Here is a 19113-nt window from a genome sequence, read left to right on the forward strand (position 1 = left end):
TCCCTCCTGCCCCACCATGCCAGGCTGTGCTGAGCTTTATGGGCTGGAATCCTGCCCCTCTCCTGGCTGTAGGGTAACCCCCCAGCCCCCAACGGCTCATGGGCTAAGGCACCACCTGCCTTCCTACTGCCTGTCCCTCAAGCCAGCAAGAGGGGACAGCCAGGCCTTGGGCCTCCTTCTGGGGCAGCGTTTCCCTGGGTGGGGTGCAGGAGGTCCTGGCCCCTTTCTCTGGGGGAAGTGGGCTGCAGGGGGGGCTGTGTGATGGGTGCTGCCCCTTCCGGGGTTGGGGTGCTGAAGTCGGCAGGGGTTGTGTGGGTCAGGCTCTCTACCACCCCTTGCTGGAGCCGGGCTCAGCTGCAGCGCTCAGCACGGCCCCGGGTGTGGGGCTGCTCCAGTCAAAGGCGAGATCACGGCCAATCATGCAGCCTCCTGGGAGCCAGGGATTAGGGGCAGCCCCCTTCGGAGGAAACCCCACCTGGCTCTACGTGGCACACCACAAAGCAGGACACCTGGCCACAGTCCTTGGGCCGGCTGCTGGGCCACCCCATTGCCACCCCTCGTCCATCCCAGCGGGATCCCTGGGCTGAGCTCACAGATGGGCTCCGGGAGGACACTGGGGGGGCTTTAAATCGCCATCTGCATCCAGGTCCCCTGCGCTGCTCTAGGCAGGTCCATCCCGCAGGAGGCTGGGAGCTACCAACACCGTTCGATCCAGGGCCGGCCCCTGCCGGCTGGCAGCAGCTCCTGTGCCCCAGGCCCTGCAGCTCCTCCTCGGAGCTGGCAGGGCCCTCACGGGCAGGGCGGGACATGCCCAGCTGGGGCGTGTCTGGGCACCAGGCAGAGAACCAGCCGAGGAAGCAGCCTGGGCTGCCCACATGAGCCTCAAGGGGGAGCAGAGTCGCCCCAGCGCACCGTGCTGCAGCTTGCTGGTGAGGGCACCCAGGGGCTCCAGTCCCCAAGTGTGGGCGGGAGCATCCCAGCTGTGCAGGGCCCGGGGACCTAGGAGAGCCACTCAGCCAGGCACTGCTGGGGCCACGTGGCCTGGTGGAGAGTGAGAATGGAACCAAACAGCTGTGCTGGGAACCGGGGGAGACCCAGCGCCCTGGCTGGGGGGAACGGACTAAAACACAAGGAAACCACAAGCTCCGGCTCGCGCCCTGCCTGGGGCCAGGGCTGCAGACCCGTTGCCCGGGAGGGAGAGGGGGAACAGCATGGGGAGGAGCTGCGGGCAGCCTGCTTACAGCATTGGGTGAGGGTCACGGGGTGCCAGGCTCAGCTGGTGTGTGCACCTAGCACTTCGACACATGCTGCAGCACTGCCTCGGGGGCTGGCATGGGCTGAATGCCCCCCAGGGCCAGACCTTTGCCGGGGCAGCTCACAGCGTTCTTGGGAGGGGAGGGAAGTGAAAAGGGGGAAGTAGGCGAGGGGGGAGTGCGGTGAAGCCAGGAGCCCTGCAGCAGGCCGGGGGTGGGAGGGAGGGAGGGAGAGGCCAGGTTACCTAGCGTGGCATTTACCCCTGTTCTGAGAGCCGGCCGGCCCAGCCCGCTCCATGGCTTCTGTTGTCATGTGCCTGGGGCATGTGGTTGGGTCCAGCCCCGTTCCTGGCCAGCGGTGCCTTGGGCATCCAATGGGGCTGGAGCACAGGGGAGGTTCTTGAAGCTGGGAAGAAAAGCTAATGTGCCTATTTTTAAAAAGGGTAAATGGGATGTCAGCCTGACAGCCATCCCAGACACGATAATGGAACAGCTGCTACGGGCCTCCATTACTAAGGAACTAAAGGAGCGTAATGTAATTAATGCAACTCAGGATGGGTTTATGGAGCATAGATCCTGTCAGACTAACTTGATACCCTGTCATGATGAGATGGCAAGTCTGAGGATGAAGGTAACAGTGTAAGGCTTTGATGTAGTAGCATGTGCCATTTTGGTTTTAAAAAGGTAACGTTACCATGGCCCCCCGCATCACAGGGGCTGATGCATACTGGCATTAGAAAAGCTTCAGAGAAGGGCAACTAAAATGATGAGGGGTTTGGAACGGGTCCCATTGAGGAGCGATTAAAGAGGCTTGGACTTTTCAGCTTGAAAAAGAGGAGACTAAGGGGGGAGATGATAGAGGTCTATAAACTCATGAGTGGTGTGGAGAACGTGAATAAGGGAAAATTATTTACTTGTTCCCATAATAGAAGAACTAGGGGCCACCCAATGAAATTAATGGGCAGCAGGTTTAAAACAAATAAAAGGAAGTTTTTCTCCACACAGCGCACAGTCCACCTGTGGAACTCCTTGCCTGAGGAGGTTGTGACGGCTAGGACTATAACAGGGTTTAAAAGAGAACTGGATAAATTCATGGAGGTTAAGTTCATTAATGGCTATTAGCCAGGATGGGTAAGGAAGGGTGTCCCTAGCCTCTGTCTGTCAAGAGGGTGGACATGGATGGCAGGAGAGAGATCACTAGATCATCACCTGTTAGGTTCACTCCCACTGGGGCACCTGGCATTGGCTGCTGTCGGCAGACAGGACACGGGGCTGGATGGACCTTTAGTCTGACCCAGTCTGGCCATTCTTAGGTTCTTATGTTACAAACGGGCTAACTGCTCGGTCTAAGATGTAACTAGCTGGGGAATCATCACAGAGCAGGTCTGTTTCCCAGGGGTCCTGCAGGGTTCACTAGATTTTTGTCAATGACCTGGAAGAAGAAAAAATCGTCACTGAGAGTTTGCAGACAACACAAACATTGGGGGAGTGGTAACTAGGGAAGAGAACAACTCACTGCTACAGAGCGATCTGGGTCACTTTTTAAGCTGGGTGCAAGGAAACACTGTGTTTGAATATAGCTAAATGTAAGTGCACACATCTAGAACATAAGAACGGCCCGACTGGGTCAGACCAAAGGTCCACCCAGCCCAGTATCCTGTCGGCCGACAGTGGCCAATGCCAGGTGCCCCAGAGGGAATGAACAGAGCAGGTAATCCTCAAGTGATCCATCCCCTGTCACCCATTCCCAGCTTCTGACAAACAGAGGCTAGGGATACCCTCCCTGCCCATCCTGGCTAACAGCAATTGATGGACCTACCCTCCATGGACTTACCTAGTTCTTTTTTTGAATCCTGTTATAGTCTTGGCCTTCACAACATCTCCTGGCAAGGAGTTCCACAGGTTGACTGTGTGTTGTGTATGTGCCCCGGGTGTGACTGTTGCTGGGATCCTGGGTCTGGTTCTGGTGTCCACAAGGCCAGAAGGATGCTGATAAATTGCAGAGGGCTCAGAGCAGAGGCCAGAGATGATCCTCTTAGGATCCAGGGCCCGCCCACTGCTAAAGGATCCCCCCTCCCAGCCTAAGGGGGGATCCACAGGACCTGGAAGCCAAGTGATTTCGGGGGACAACTAATAATATAACAGGAACAGGAGTGTGGCCAAAGGGTCAAGGAAAGGGTCGGAAACCTGCCTTGTCCTGACAGAGGCAAGGAGCGCAGTCTGGCTAACTCCCGCGCCAGCCGGGCCAGGGTGAGGGACCCCAGCCTGTCCCTGCAGCCCTGGGAACAAATCATGGGCGAGGGGCGGCGCCGGGTACCCGACCCTGGGGCTGGAGGCTGATGCTCGACGCCTCCAGCAGGATACGAGGCCCACGCTGTGGCCGGGGAGGGGAAGTAAGGGTGGGGCAGTGGCCAGAGGTGGCGGTGGGGTCTCCAGGCCGGGCTGGGGCTGCGGGCTGCGGGGAGGGCTCGGCGCTGCGCTGGGGCTGGCTGCGGGGTGGGCTCGGCGCTGCGCTGGGGCTGGCTGCGGGGAGGGCTCGGCGCTGCGCTGCGCTGGGGCAGACCGGGGAGCGCGCTGGGCCCGGCTGGGGATGCCGATACCCGGCCCCACCGAGCCGTGCGCGTCTCTGACGGCGATGGCGGCCGCCGCGACCCAGGCCCGGCGCGGTAACGATGAACCGGGAGCGGGGGAGCGAGCGAGCGGGGCTCGCAGGCGGGCCGGGCCGGGCCGGGCCGGGGGAGCCGCGGCAGGTCACCGCGGGGCCGGGCAGCGCCGGGAGCTGGGCTCGCAGCCGAGCTCCGGGAGGACGCTGCGGGGCTTCAACCCGCCACCCCCCGCGAGCCTGGCGGGCTCGGCTCGGCTCGGCTCGGCTCGCCCCCTGCCCGGCTCGCCGTGCAAACACGGGCCCCGCTTAAGGTGGGCTGGGCTGGGCTGGGCGCGGCCTGACCCCCGGCCGGGGCCCGGGCCCGGGCCCGCCGCCCGCGCTGGCCGCCGCCGGCGGGTTTGGGCCGCGGGCGCTGGAGGGGGGCAGCTTCCCGGGGGGGCGGCGGCAGCGGCCCCCGCGAGCCCCACGGGCCACCTTAAGGGGCTGTGTTGGCCCTGCCGGGTGGGAGGCTTCGGCGAGCCCACGGGGCTGTTCAAGTAGCCGGCCGGGCTAACAAGCGGCCCGGCTTGGCCCGGCCCGGCCCGGCCCCCGCCGGCAGCCGCAGCCAGCGCCCCTGCGTGGGCCGGGGTCCGGCTCCTGGCAGGCTGGGCCCGCAGCCCAGAGGGAGCAACTGCCTCCCTTCCCGTGGCGGGGAGGGACCCGGGGGAAGAGCAAAGGGAACAGGCCTGCCAGGCGCTGCTCTGGAGAAGTAGGGTGGCCCAGTGGCCGGGCACTCGGCTGGGATTGACCTTTCAGTTCAATTCCCTGCTCTACCCAAGGCCTTGCCTGGCTGGGGAAGTGGCCTGGGCCCAGACCCTGGAGGCAGGGAGATATTTTTGGAAACCAATGGAAGGCTCTGGGCCTCAGTTCCCATCTGTCAGTGTGGGGATGATGCCCAGCCTGACCTCCCCCGGGGGCATGAGGATCAGTGCGTTGGAGTCAGGAGGTGCCCAGGTATCCCGGCGATGAGGGCCATGGATTGTCCTTCAGTAGCATCTGTACAGGTCCAGAGTGGGACAAGCTCCAAGGCTGCTGTGAGCACCTCACGGCCACGACATAGCAAACATCTTCCTGACCCTGGGCGAATGCGCCTGACGGAACCTGCAGGCGACTCCATGGGCTCTCACGACCCAGAACTATCTCTGGGGCCCAGCTGCTTACAATTAGCCCTCGGGGCTCCCGACTGGGACTGTGTGGGAGTGAAAGTGAGCGCACAGGGGCTACACAGGGTGGGGAGGGGAGGCTTATTCTCCCCTGGTAGCCTGAGGGTCCTGGGAACTTTCACAAGTTCTGTACTTAGTAACTGACTGCTCGAAGATCCTCGCATGTGGACAGGGTAGATGCCATAGGCAGGGCCTGCTGTTCCATTTCCTTTTGCCAGCTAAAAGTCTGTCCCCTGACTTTCAGGTAAGCTGTGGCAATTACCTGGGGGAGGGGGGTAAATTATGTGCTCTGCCTTGGCAGGGGGACTGGTTGTACAGCCAAAACCAGGGCTGCTGTGTGTGTGCACAACTCCCATGCTGACATTGGGGCCAAAATAGCTCTGCTGGCCTCCAGCTCTTCTTTAAGGAGCTTTAATCGCTGTGGGCTGCCTCTGAGAATCCCTTAGGGCGTCTGCTCCTTGATAAGGAGATTCTGGATTTGCACAGTGCCCTGTACAACTCAGTTCTCCAACCCAAGACAGAAGTACCCACAGCCAAATTCACTTTTCCTGGCCTGCTTTAGGCCACAACAGCTGTGGTGAGCTCCCTGAAGCCTAGCTGCAGTAAGGTGTTAGCAGGTCACCGCCAATGGAAACTGCTAAACAGTGGGCCAGTGTAATCTCTGGTGTAACTCCATTAAGTTAAAGGAGTTACTCAAGGGCTGAATTAGCCCTGTGTTTTTCTTAATCTCTGGGTTACCTAGTCTCACTTGGTATTCTTTAAATTCACTGTGTGTGGGATGTTGCCAGGTGTTTTAATGAAGCAATTAACCATTTGCTTTCCAACTCACCCAGCCTGGCTGCCTTGTAGCAGGGAGGGGAGTTAAGATACTTGGACCAATCAAATCCCTCTTTGTGATTGTCCTTCCACATTCGGTCCACACAAACCTTATCTAACTCATTGCAGTGTGAATGGTAAGGCATTGTGGAGGGACCCTGCTGCTGTGCAGAGCCCAGGATACTGCTCCTAAAGCCAGGAAGCAAAAGGAGAGCATGCTAGCTGCAGGGCTCCAACAGGTGATGCATGGGAGGCGAGGGACAGTTTTCAGACAGCTGCATGTCATCTTCACAACTCTGGGCCCAGTAAGGATAATACCTGCTATGTGAAAAGAAAAGGAGTACTTGTGGCACCTTAGAGACTAACCAATTTATTTGAGCATGAGCTTTCGTGAGCTGTAGCTCACGAAAGCTCATGCTCAAATAAATTGGTTAGTCTCTAAGGTGCCACAAGTACTCCTTTTCTTTTTGCGAATACAGACTAACACAGCTGTTCCTCTGAAACCTGCTATGTGGCGCACCTTCTGGCTTAGGTGGTGTAGGGACAAGCCCTTCCCAAGCCCACTGCAGTGATTGGGGGATGTGCTAGAAGTTGCTCCTGTTCTGTAACACTAGAAGAAAAGGAGTACTTGTGGCATCTTAGTACTCCTTTTCTTTTTGTGAATACAGACTAACACGGCTGTTACTCTGAAACCTGTAACACTAGAGTTTGTCCTGAGGGGGAGAGCAAGACAAAGTCGCTTCCCAACCACACAACGCTCTCCTCTAAAGCAGCATTCCAAAATGCTGTGAAGCAATGTTTGCTTTGGGAAGGCCTGTAAGTTTCTCTGATGCATTCTCCTGCCCCAGGCTATTTGATTTGACCTGTCAGTGTTTTGTTTCCGTTATTGACAGTGATTGTGAAATCCATGTCTCCTTCCACTGCTCAGCTGTGAATATTCTAGACAAAGCAGGTGTGGATGTTATCTCTAAGCCTTACTAAGATCATGGCTGCTTCAACTGGAAATAGAACTGTGGCTTCCAAAAAACCCATTCCTCTTGTATATCTACAGCTCCTGATCTTATTCTCTTTGCCTAAGTGCAGCCAGAACTGCTCTTTCTCTCCTACCAATGGGACCCAGTATCTCCTGCCTCTGTTCTCTTCCATGGAGTTGTTTAGCCTGCTCCATCCATAGTGGTCAGCACTCTTCCTTCTTCCTCTCTGAATTCCAGTCACAGTTACTCTCCTAATTGTCAAAACTCTCACCGGGCATTTTCTTTTACGGACATAAAAAGCTGCTGCCAGAGGATCTCCATATTGCCCTGACTTGAGAGCTCGTTCCTGGACTGCGTCACATCGGGCCCTGCTCCTGTTGCACAGTGACTGCCCCTTCCGTATTCTCTACCTTCTTTCCTCTTTGTAAAGATAGCAGGGAATATCAGAGCAGCCAGACTGGGTCAGACCAAAGGTCCATCCCAGTGTCCTATCTGCCGACAGAGGCCAATGCCAGGTGCCCCAGAGGGAGTGAACAGAACAGGGAATCATCAAGTGATCCATCCCATCGCCCATTGCCAGGCTCTCTCTCTCCTGGTTATAGAAAGGTCTAGCCTATCAACTAGCAGGAAACTCCCCACCCCTAGTGCTGACAACTGTATATTGTAATTGTTTTATATGAAACCAGTGTTGGTGATATATGTAGGATGGAATAGGCCCTTTAGCTAGGTTTTCTACCTCCCCAACCAACTCTTTCTTCCCTAGATACATAATGTTTCTGTCTTATGCTGAAATTCTATCACAAGAAATAGATACTGTTGTCAGATCAGTGAGGGCACAGGGGTTGGGGGCCTATTACTTGTTTTTAATTCTTATTTCATCCTCCTACAGGCTTGACTTAGTCTTTAAAGGACAGGATGTTGCTTGACTTTATGGGGAAAAAGTCAACTTTCAGCCTTTATTTCTCACGTATCTGCCTTTTCTACCATGAAGGGTGTGGGGAGAAGGTGTTAAATCAGACATGTAGGGCTGGAAGGGGCCTCAGAAGGTCGTCTATACCATTCTGCCACCCCCGGGGCTGGCATGCAAAACTAAACATTAAATTACTACTGAGCAACCCATGGACGTTGGGACCAATGTGTAAAGTAGAGGCTAGTCTCAAAGGCACCTAGGCAGTGATATCAATAGCAAGAAACTAAACCACAGGCTGGCTCTCTTTTGTGTAAGGAATGACAGTCTCTTCCTGCGCCTGGCTTTCTCCGGTCCAGCCGGACGTTCGGGTTTTCCCATTGCAAAGCGCTATGTAACCGTTGGGTTAAAAGTGTTCCCGGGAAGCGGAGCCTGGGGCTGGCATGGGACGGGCTGAGGCTGTTGGCCTTGGCTCGGGGCCCGGCCTTCCCCCTGGCAGGGGCCAGCGCTTTCTCCAGGGCAGGGTGGTTGATGACCTGGCTGTGAGGGGCTGGGACAGGGTGCTGTGCAGCGCCATGCACCTGGCCAGGCCTGGCCCAAGGCTTGCAAGGGCCCGCCAGCCCCAGTGCGGTGCGGGGGGGGGTCTGGAATCTGCCCCACACTGGGCCGGGCCAAGGTGCCCCCGGGCGCTAGCAGCAGGCAGGGCGGAGCCTAGGGCCCCCGGCGCACGGCCCCTTTAAGGCGCAGGGCGGCTCCGGGCGCGGAGCTCTCGCGGGGCTTGGGGGCCGCGCTCTCGCGAGGCCGGGGCTGAGCGCTGATTGGCTGCGGGGGGTTGAATGTAAGATGGCGCCCAGGGAGCTGTGAGGGGGAAAGAGTCGGGCCGAGGCGGTGGCGGAGCGAGGCGGCGGCGGGGCCAGGGTGAGGCGGGGCCGGGCTGGGCCGAGCGGCGGCGGAGCGGGGTTTGCCGGGCCGGGGGACGTGGGCTGCGGCGGCTGGGCCGAGCGCGGCCTCCCCTCACGCGGGGGGAGGCGGCGGCGGCGGTGGTTCCGGGGGCGGCGCGGCCCCGACGGGGAGGCGCGGCCCCGACGAGTCCGGCGCGGGCCCGTTTGTTGTGTGGCGCTGCCGGGAGCGCGCGGCGACCCGAGACACCCTGTGCCCGCGCGAGGCCCGTTGGCCTCCCGTGAGAGGAGGGGCGCGCCCACGCGCGCCCACCCCTCCCCCAGCCGCGGGGCGGCCCCTTCCCGCGCCGCTGTTGCTGTCGGACACGCGCACGGGGCCGCTCGCTCCCGGCGGCGGGGGCGCGCTCGTCTCCTTGGGGCCTGGCTCGCCCGGCCCGGGCATGCTGGGGGGGCGGGGGCGGGACTGTCCCGTCCCGGGGGGCAGGGTGTTGCTCTGCCGGGCTGCGCCGAGCACGGCGCCGGCGGGGCTGGGGGCGAGAGCGGCGGGGGGCTGCGCGGGGGGCCTGCTGCCGCCGCCGCCGCGGCTTGCGCCGGGCCCCGCTGCGCAGGGACCCGCCCGCCCGGCCCGCGGCCCCGGAAAGAAGCCTGGCGAGCTGCAGCCGGGCCCGCCCGCGGGGTCTGGGGCCGGGGGTCAGCGGCGGGTCAGAGCGCCTGTCATTTCTCACTCCGCATCCCCGTTGTCAGCCGGTCTGGTCTGGAGACTACTTTGGCCTGCAAGTGGTGTATCGCCACCACGACCCGCTGCAGTGCGACCGGGTCAACTCTTGCTTTTAAGAAACTTCAAGATAAGAGATACAGTAGATCTTCAGATCAGGCCTGGTATAGTCAGAGCCTTGTAAAGATCCAAGTGCTAAGGCTCCTGAGTCCAGAAATCTCTACTTTAGAGACAAAGCAAGGGGCATAGTTGCTTATATGCAGTGAAAACTGTTCAAGATCAACCTTACTAAGCAATCTCCTGTCCTAGGGGACCCCTGCAAATTAATTGAGTACAATCTTGCTGCTCATTTATTGGAAAACCTCTCCAGTAAGCATCTGATGTGTCAGTCTCTTGAGTGGTCTCTTAAGAAAGTTTTGCTGTATTGCACAAAACCTTAGTATATTTTGTAAAGTGGATGAGTGGTTTAGTAAAGTACTAATTAAGTCTGTTTACAGTTGTGTTTATTAGCTCCAGCAAGAGGAGAAGATATTTTATATAACTAAATTAAGAAGGTTTAAAAAATCTTGAGGTGTAACCCACCATTTAACAGATATGTATGGAGTTTAGCCTTCTCTTCATTTAACAAAGTGACTTTTTTTTAAAAAAGTTTTTATCTCCTCAGAGAGCCTTAATTGGACTACTGGTCCCCAGCTCTGCCTAGTTACTCTGTTCTACCTTGAACACTTGTGAGGAGAAAGGAGCAAGAAAAGGCATCTGGACCTTATGGCAATGTTTTTTTTCCCCACTGCCTTGTTCTAAGTTTCAATAACTCCAGTGTCCATTAAAAGTTATGTAAGTTCCAGCACAGTTCTCTGTCTTAGAGAAGAACATTCTGTACTATGCAAAAGATGTACATGGAGAGCTTAATATGTGTTCTTAAGATCTGGAAGTAAAACGAACTGGTTAGGAATTGGGCATGTCTTGTAGTAATTAGTTAGGAATTCTCTATTAAGGGTGTAGCATTATTATGATAATATTCATTTTGTGTTTATTTCATTGTCTTTTAAAAATACAATTTAACTAAAAATAACCAAAAAACTGGGGATAGAAAGGGCTTCTTTGTTCTGTCTTCTCCAGAATGTTACAAGTCTAAGAGCTCAGGACAAGTGCAGCAGAAATACCTGCAACATGGTGACTGGTGAGTCCAGATAGTCCACCTGCTGCAAATCTGTGTGTACATTTTCAGTATCTTTAGTCTCTAAGTTTAATGAACTAACCACTTATGCTCATGAACTTGGACTATTTTTCAAATCCTATTTAGTGGAAAATGCAATTAAGCTGAAAAGGGAGGAATTATATCCATGTATCCAAGCAGTAACCTTTGCTGAACAGTTTAAAAATGCATTCTGCCAAGTTTTAGTAGTGATGAGTATTCACTTCATTTTGAAATGGACTGTACATAATGGATAAACTGAGTGCATAAACTGATCTATCCTGATATTTTAATAGCTAATGGTAAAGGTGTTGTCTGCCTGCCAGTACAAATTTGCGTACGTTCTAGTATAAATGTTTTTTTGCTGTTGAACGCAATACTAACTTTGCATAAAGAGAATTATATTGTGTGTGTGCTTGGAAACCTGTAGAAGTTTTTATTTTAAAAAATAAAAATATATTTGTTAATGCTGAGTAGTAAACATGCCTGTGGGGAGGTGGTATGTTAGGTAGTCAAAGGGAGAGGCTTAGTTCTTTTTGTGATTTTTTTTAAAATTTCAATGGAAAAAGAAGGCTTCAAAACATGTTACCTTCCTGAATCTATGGTCAGCACTAATAACTCTGCTGTTGCTCATACTTTTGCCAAGGGGCAGAAGAGTGAAACTAACAAGATCCTGATCAGTTTTACTGCAGTTCCATATTTCTGTAGATTGCCTTGAAATTGACAAGAATTTGGTAAGGTCAGTTTAGCTCAGCTGCTGATTAGAAAAACTGAGACTTGTTTTTAAATTCGCGATATAAATAAAAAGGGAGACTATAGGAATGGAGCACTAGAGATTCCAGTCTGCCTCTTTCCCAATCTCTCAGAACGTTGGGAGAGGTAGAATAGCAGAGACTCCCCAACACTTTGGTGCAAGGACCATCTTTGTTCTGCTTGTACAGTATCTAAGGTAAGGGGGTCCTGGTCCATGACTAATGCTCCTATGCACTCTGGATATATGTATATTAGATAATACTCTGAAGGTGCTTAGATACCACAGTGATAAATGCAATGTAAGAACTTAGTAGAACAGCTGTTAGGCTCTGGGATTGGGAGGGAGAGAAAAAGGAAAGCTTCCTTCCAGCAGACTGTAGGGGAAGTAAGAGTGGGCTTCTGATTTTAGGTGACTGCTAGTCTGAATCTAATTGAGAGATTGAACACCTGATTGAGGTCAAGAGACAGTAAGTAAGAATCCCAGCACTTGTTCTACTTCCCAGCTATTGGAAGTAGTGGATGGAAGCTTAGTTCTCAAGCCCCTAGACCTCAGTGGTGGTGGGTCTCTCCTACTAGTTACAGGCAGATTAAAAACTAAGATCTAGATTTCTGGGTTTTGCGTTTGTTTTTTTTTAAGCTCTGCCCCAGAGCAGTCAGCTGTATATGTGAAAACAGCTTCCAGCACAAGGATCAAGATTTTTCACAAGTAACTAGAAATTTTTTTGTGAGGGTCAGTTTTTGGGTGCCAACCTTGAGACATTTTAGAGGAGTCTTTCTCAAAAATGCTGAGCACCTGCCTTCTGAAAGTCAGGCCCATTGAATGCATTTCAAATTGGGCACCCAAAGTCACTATTCACATCTGAAAGTCTTAGTCAAAGTACTCGGGCCAAATCTCTGCAAACTTCAGTAGGCTTAAATTCCAGCCAAACACACACACACACTGGAAACTTAACAATTCTCTACTTCAAAGTATCATACTGGGTTTCTGTTTTCTTTCAGTAAGGTTTAATGCTCATTTTGGAATTTGTTGATGAAGGCTTGGTGGTCTACTGCAGCACTGAAAACATTAGCAAGACCAGGGTTTCTGTTGGTTTCAGCATAGGTGTAGATAGTGTCAAACTTTTTCTTCCTGAGAGAAGGTAAACCGTTGAAGATGTTTGGACTGTGTTCTTGGTGGCTTCTGGGGAAACTTGTCACTGAGTCAGCAGTGACATGAATAGCTTCATTAGTTGCATGTCACATGTAGAGCTGGTTAGAAATCTTGTCAAAGTGTAACTTCAGTGAAAGACAGTATTTTTTTCTGACTATCAGATAGTTGTATGGAAGCTTCTGTATGCTGTGTTATAAAACATTGTGGCCAAGGTACGGTGGCAAATGCAGCTATTCTGTATTAACACCCTTCTCTTAAATAAGTGAACAATGTAAGTTTGTACTTTTTATTTGTGTAAGCACAACCATATAGTTGTGTGTTCACTATAAATGCTTGGATTTTTCTACAGGAACCCATTGCAGAAACTTGTCACTTATTTTTAAGGTCCCATAAATTATGTTCTGCAAGAATTGCCTCGCACACATTCTCTGCCTTTGGGATCCATACCTCTTTGACCCATGTGCTAGTAGTGACTTGTATCTATGACCCTTCCTGCATGAAGTGTCATGGGTGTGGTGCTGCCTGACCAGGTCGGAGTGGGTTTCAGACCAACAATGGAAGTGATTTAGGGTCTGATCCAGCTCACATTGCTAGAACTCTGTTGCACTTAATGTTGACAGCCTATTACTAAACCTCCTTTTGATTGCACACTGCTTTAGAAATAACACTTTGGGCCACCTTGTTGAACGAATGTAGTCAGTCTCCTGTGACCAAATCAGTGCTGATATGTCGTACAGCTTTTTTTCTCATCTATTTTTTCTGTAGTCCCAATCACCATAATGTGTGTGTGTATATATAGTGTGATCTGTATGTGTCCCTTTCTCTTCTGTATACATAATTGGGCCCAGTCACCCAAAGTTCCCTATCCTGGTAATTGTGGCTGCAACCCCATATCTCCACACAGCATTGCATGACCGCATCAGTAGTGGTAAGGTTACCATCTAAATGTGTTTACCCTTTACCATGAGTTATTACTGCTCTGGAAACAAGAATACACTCACAGAAAAGGTGATAGTGAAATAGAAATACTTCTTGTATTTAAACAAGATGGATCAGCAATTCAAACAGTACCTGTGAGATAATACCCCAGATGTTAATCTTGTTCTTGGGTGATTCCTCATTTGTTTTTTTTCTCTTTGCTCTTACTTTCTCCCTGGTCTTGTTGGTTTCTTTTGCTCTGTTTCCCTTTCTTCACCTTACATGTATGTCCCTCCTACTATACTGTGCTTCATGCTGATTTCTTCCTCCTCCTATTTGGTAATAGGAGTGTGAGGCCTGCTGTTGCCCACTTTTTCAAGACCTCACAGCTTCTTTCCAGGTGCACCAGTCCCACTTAATAGAATCTTTGGATTCCAGTGTTCTGTCCTCTGTCCTTTTAAAGAAGTCTGAAAATTCTGCTTAGCAAAGTGAGAGAATAATCCCAGTCCTAATCCCAGTGTAAATGTAGAGATACAATCACTTCCTACTTCCTTTTCTCCTCCTTCCTGTTAGTTACCACAGAGTGTTGTTTTGCCTAATGGGTTATGATACTTGGTTCTGTCACCTCTGTAGCTATAGACCAATCCCATAGGCAATGGCATCTCAAATGTTCTTGATACTATATATAGTATTCCATGTTGTAAATGAACACATAAAATTCAATAAGGGTTAATTTAGCCTATTCAGGACTGCTCTGGCCTGAGACTGAGTGCATTACTATAAGTCATCAGCAGGAGACAACACTCTGGAGAGAGCTCTTTATACAAGGCAAGTAAGCCTGAAGGGTAGCAGTGTGCAGTTGTGACTCTTAACAAGGGATTAATTAAAGAAATGCTTGCTGCATAAAATGGCATGTAAAACTACAGCATTTGTCTCTTAAAGGCTTCCGGGTGTCCATGTTTGTCATGCAGAAATCCAGCGTGTGTAAGATATTAGCCACTGGCTTCATGTGTACCCTTGTACAATATAACTATGAAAGTTGTGAAACAACTATGAAAGTTGTGAAACTAGAGTCTTAACTTTCTCCTTTAAGGAATCCTAAGGACCTTGCAATATGAATAATTCTCTGGAGAACACCATTTCCTTTGAAGAATACATCCGTGTGAAAGCACGAACAATCCCTCAGCACAGGATGAAGGAGTTTCTTGACTCTCTTGCTTCCAAGGGACCTGAAGCTCTCCAGGAGTTCCAGCAGACAGCCACCACCACCATGGTATATCAACAAGGTGGAAACTGCATTTACACGGACAGCACAGAGGTGGCCGGATCTTTGCTTGAGCTTGCCTGTCCCGTTACAACCAGTGTCCAGCAACAAACGCAACAAGAGCAACAGATACAGGTTCAGCAGCCACAACAGGTCCAGGTAAACATCTGAATGATCATTTTGAATTTATGCATTAACTTGTAAATCAGTTACAATCAGGTGTCTATATTTGGGATGTGCAACATGCAGGTCAGAATGTAAAAAGTAGGAAAACTTTATAAACACTAGTCTGTGGACACCTAGCTCTCCATGTATCAGAAATTATTTAGTTTTCATATGAGAAGTTTGGTAGATAATGTCTCATGGCATTACTTCTGCAGAGCCCCACTATTGGAGGAGTTCCATTCCTAGCAATGAGGTGATGCCAACTTCCTGAGAAATAGTTAGCAGTTTTGGTGTGTGCGCATCTTCCTCAAACCCTAATTTCATAGGAAGTGGCTGTAAATACCCCATCCCCTCTAGTGGCCTGTTAATTTCTCTTTGCTTGCTGGAATAGTTATGGAAACAACCTCTCATTTTTCTGTTCTTTTCATAGAATAGTTCAGATAGGTGTAGGATACACCTGATAATTTTGGCTTAATTGTTGTTTTTGAGCTGTTTTGAAGTTTTGCTTTTGCGGTTTTGGGTTACCTTGTGCCTTGCCCAAGCTGCTAAGATCCATCTAAGAAAAGTGAGAGGCATTCTCCTTGCCCTGATATTTTCTTTTTCTTATGGACCTGAAAAGTGATTTTTGTGCCTTGGGTAGGACCACTCAAACCCAGGTTGAGATGTCTGTAAGGACTTCTCTGAAAGCCTGAGGAGAACTCTGACGCTTTCCTGGGGTATCCAGGATTGTGAGGGACCTCGCTAGCCCCTGCCCTTAGCATGAGGAAGCCTTGTCTGTGCCTGCCAAGGGTCAGCTCCCCAACAAGCACTCCACTCCAGACCTACTCAGCCTCTACTCCCTCTCCTAGGTTAGCAATAGGCACACTCCAACCCTTGAGTCTTCCAAGCCTCCCTCTGGAGTGACAAATCCCTGATGCATCAGTCACTCACTGAATTCACAGACCCACTGCTCCCAAAGAAACAATAGACACCAGCTTACCAGTTTCATTGTTCTGTTCAACACACAGCACTCGGATCTCTTTATAGTGCAAAGAAGTGAAAGTTTGTTTAATGAAGTATAGAGATTCAAGAAGTAGTAAGTCAGAGTATTGTAAACAAATGGTTATATATTCAATAAAATCATGATATGCCTTCTCAAGCCTAGATTTAGGTAACAAGATATACTGTCTTGTCTAATGAATTAGCTTACCTGGTCTTTGCAGAGTTTTCCAGCCAGGTTGGTTTTGACCCTCCTTGCATAGAATAGAACATGCTGACAGTTCATCTCTCCTCAGTGAAGGACGAAGGTTGCCTTTTTGCATCCAAAGGTATACCCCCAACAATCCATTGTCTTTACTTGTAAACAGGACCCCCCCCCCCCCGCTGGTATTTTTTTTCCTGCGTGCTGCTTTCTAGTTGATTTTACAATATCGATTAGTATTCGGCTCAGACTATAGATAGACCACCAGACAATAGGCATATGACCAGCCAGAGAGAGATGCGCATCTCCTCTTCCCTCCTACCTGACAGGAGAAAATTTATCACCATTTGGTGACTTGCCTTAACTTGAGTATCTTAAGAACATAATTTTCAGCACAGAAACATAACTTCTTGAATATTACCTGGAGATACATTTCACAATGACTGTTGATTCTCGGTAGAGTCCTTACATCCCACCCTCTGGTGAATTATTATGCCTATAAGTGACCCAGAGGATCCCTGTAAAACCCAATGAATCCCCTGGGTTCCCTCTGTCAGTTGGCATCAAGAGATCCCTGGGTCACAAGGACTATGCTGTGGACTCTGTCCCTGCAAACGGCTGATAGCCTGTGAGTTTAGGAGACCTTTCCTAAAATGGACCCCCTGGACACAAGTGGCATGGCCCCTGTGCCTCCCTTAGTGCAAAACCTCAATGCAAATCCCAGGCTAAAGGGGGCCATTCTCTTGTAAAGATATCCTGTAGGGAACCTTTGAACTGTTTACAGGATGTTTCCAGGGCCTGAAGCTGGGGTCAAGGAAAACCCCTCTTGTGTCTTTCGGAAACCACTGATACAGTGTGGAAGGAAGGAGGGACTCCAGCAAGGATCCTGTTGTTGACTCTAACCAGACACCATGGAAATGGCTTTCCAAGATCTTGATGGTCACAAGAAGGGTAGGATTGTCTTATGAATGGTCCTACTGACCCAGATACATACGGAAGGGCGACCACTGGTTCACCATGGCCAAAGCACCAATAGTCAATGCTCTTTGAAGGCTCTGGTGGAGGGAATGTCAACATTCGAAACCATCAGTGCTAAGCCTACTAATTCTATGTGGAGTCACTCTTGGCTCCTTTGTACCGCCTCCTCCTCAGATGTTGTCTGAACCCCTTTCTTCTGTGCTCTGAGTGACACCAGGGCCTTTCAGAACACAGTGGGCCAAACAGCATAGCTCTGGGGATTCCTTTGGCAGCTTTACCTAGAAAGTCAGACGCTGACATCTTGGAACTCCAGGAGAAAGTAGCCCTCCTATCAACAAAGATCTTCTGGAACCATAACCTTTCTACTTCCTTGATTTCTAGGGAGCTGCATTCTTTCTACTGGGTCCTAACAGAAGGGTTTGAATTATCCTTCCAGCATCCTCCCTCAGGATCACTTCTGGTTTTGGCTACAAGTGGAGTAGTGGTATTTACTTCTGGGGAAAGGACTATATGTCAGAACAGCTTATTCCTCTACAACAGTGACATTGAGTCTCTAACTGCTATCTTAACTGTTATGGCTCAGTATAGCTTTTTATAGTCTAGGATAACTATATATGGGCCCAGCTCATACCAAGGGCAAAAATCAGGAGGGCACTGAAATTCTTAAGACAATTCTGAGACATTTAAGCATTTTCTGAGGTGGTCTTACACATCCCAACACCGTTGCCAGGTCACCTACCGTGGTTGTGATTCTCATCCTCTTGGCAGCAAAGTTCAGCTCTTTCCATAGTTTGAACCTAAAATAATAGATTTTTCCCTCTTAAATAAACTGATCTCAAAATCTAAGAGAGATGCCATTTTGAGAAATAACGGCCACAAGATTCATGGCCAGATTGCTTGTATTGGGTCAAGTATCTCCCCACAGTCATCTTTAAACTGCTTTGGTTTGCTTATCAGAGTGTTTTGTCCCCATCAGAGCAAACAAAGGTCTTCATCCTATGCTGTCTCAGCAGCAGGTGGGCTGTGTCGAAGCAGCAGATTTGAGAGAGAGAGTGGGTGGGTGGGGAGGGAACCAGAATCCATGGTAAGATTCAGTTCCTTATCGTTACTCTTCTATCCCTCCCTTTAAGAACCATTAGTGCCAGACTCTTCATGGATGATGAGCTACTGCTCTTCATCCTGCTGGGGCCTGGGGATCCTGGAATGCTCTTTGGTTACAAGTTTCTTCAAAGCTCAAATCCCCTTCCCTTTCAGAAGAAACTGCTCCTGACCCTGTTGAAAATGAGTCATAGAAACTGACAGTCTCCCCAGAGGAAAGGCTTTGTTCCTCATGTTTCCTGATCCCCAAAATAAAGGGTGGCAGGTGCCCTGTATAAGACTTCAGCAAGTTGATCAGGGATCTAATGAAGATCAAATTCTGCATGATTTCTTTAAGGAACATAGTTCCTACACACATCCGTTGGTCTGGGGCCCTTTTACTTCGAAATATCTGCCTCCACTTCTTGAAAAGGCACAGGCAGTATCTCTGGTTCATGGTGGACAGTATAAGATGCTTCCCTTTGGACTGGTAGCATCCCCTAGTATGTTCATCTAGTGCTTGATGGTGGCTGCAGCTTATGTGCAGCATCAGGGTCTGCAGGCTTACTCATACTTGGACAACAGGCTCATAAGAGCACAGTCTTGTAGCAGGGGTAGTTCAGGCCCTGGGAGACTTGCACCCTTTTTTGTCTCTTGGGGTGAGAATAAACAGAGGAAGTCTACATTGGTCCCATCTCAGCAGCTAACCTTCATAGAGGCCATCTTAGTTTCTATAAGGGCTTTAGTGTTCCTGCCTCAGGGCAGGTTCCAAATTCTCCTCTTGGCAGTGGAACTATTCCGGTTCAGAACAGAAGGCCTAGTGAGATTGTCTGTAAGTGTTAGAACTGATGGCACTTGCTCCTTTTGTTCCGTCCTGTTCAAGGCTAATGGAGGTGACCCTTGCAAGGGTAGCTGAATTAGTTGTGCAAACCAAGTTTGCACAACTTAGGCACAATAGTAGTTCTCGAGGAAGGAGCTGATTTGTCAGCCTGCTGCTCAGAAAATGATAGCTCGAGTCCTTGGTCTGGGTCCAGGAGTATATCTAGGATCTGACTGTTGATG

The 19113-nt window shown here is 50.7% G+C and overlaps 1 protein-coding gene across 11 annotated transcripts in view; it reads left to right on the forward strand.

The window, feature by feature from the left end:
• Nucleotides 1–3821: 3821 nt before the first annotated feature.
• Nucleotides 3822–19113, forward strand: part of QRICH1 (glutamine rich 1) — a 44166-nt gene continuing 28874 nt past the window's right edge. For 2 of the 11 annotated variants that reach the window (XM_073350849.1, XM_073350860.1), the window contains exons 1-2: nucleotides 9755–10551; nucleotides 14481–14810. In XM_073350849.1, the coding sequence (XP_073206950.1) occupies nucleotides 14502–14810 (309 nt within the window). In that variant the 5' untranslated portion in view covers nucleotides 9755–10551; nucleotides 14481–14501. The other 9 variants (XM_073350851.1, XM_073350850.1, XM_073350852.1 and 6 more) reach the window with 9 other exon arrangements.

The sequence above is a fragment of the Lepidochelys kempii genome, chromosome 7, assembly GCF_965140265.1.
Source record: "Lepidochelys kempii isolate rLepKem1 chromosome 7, rLepKem1.hap2, whole genome shotgun sequence".
Taxonomy (NCBI): domain Eukaryota; kingdom Metazoa; phylum Chordata; order Testudines; family Cheloniidae; genus Lepidochelys; species Lepidochelys kempii.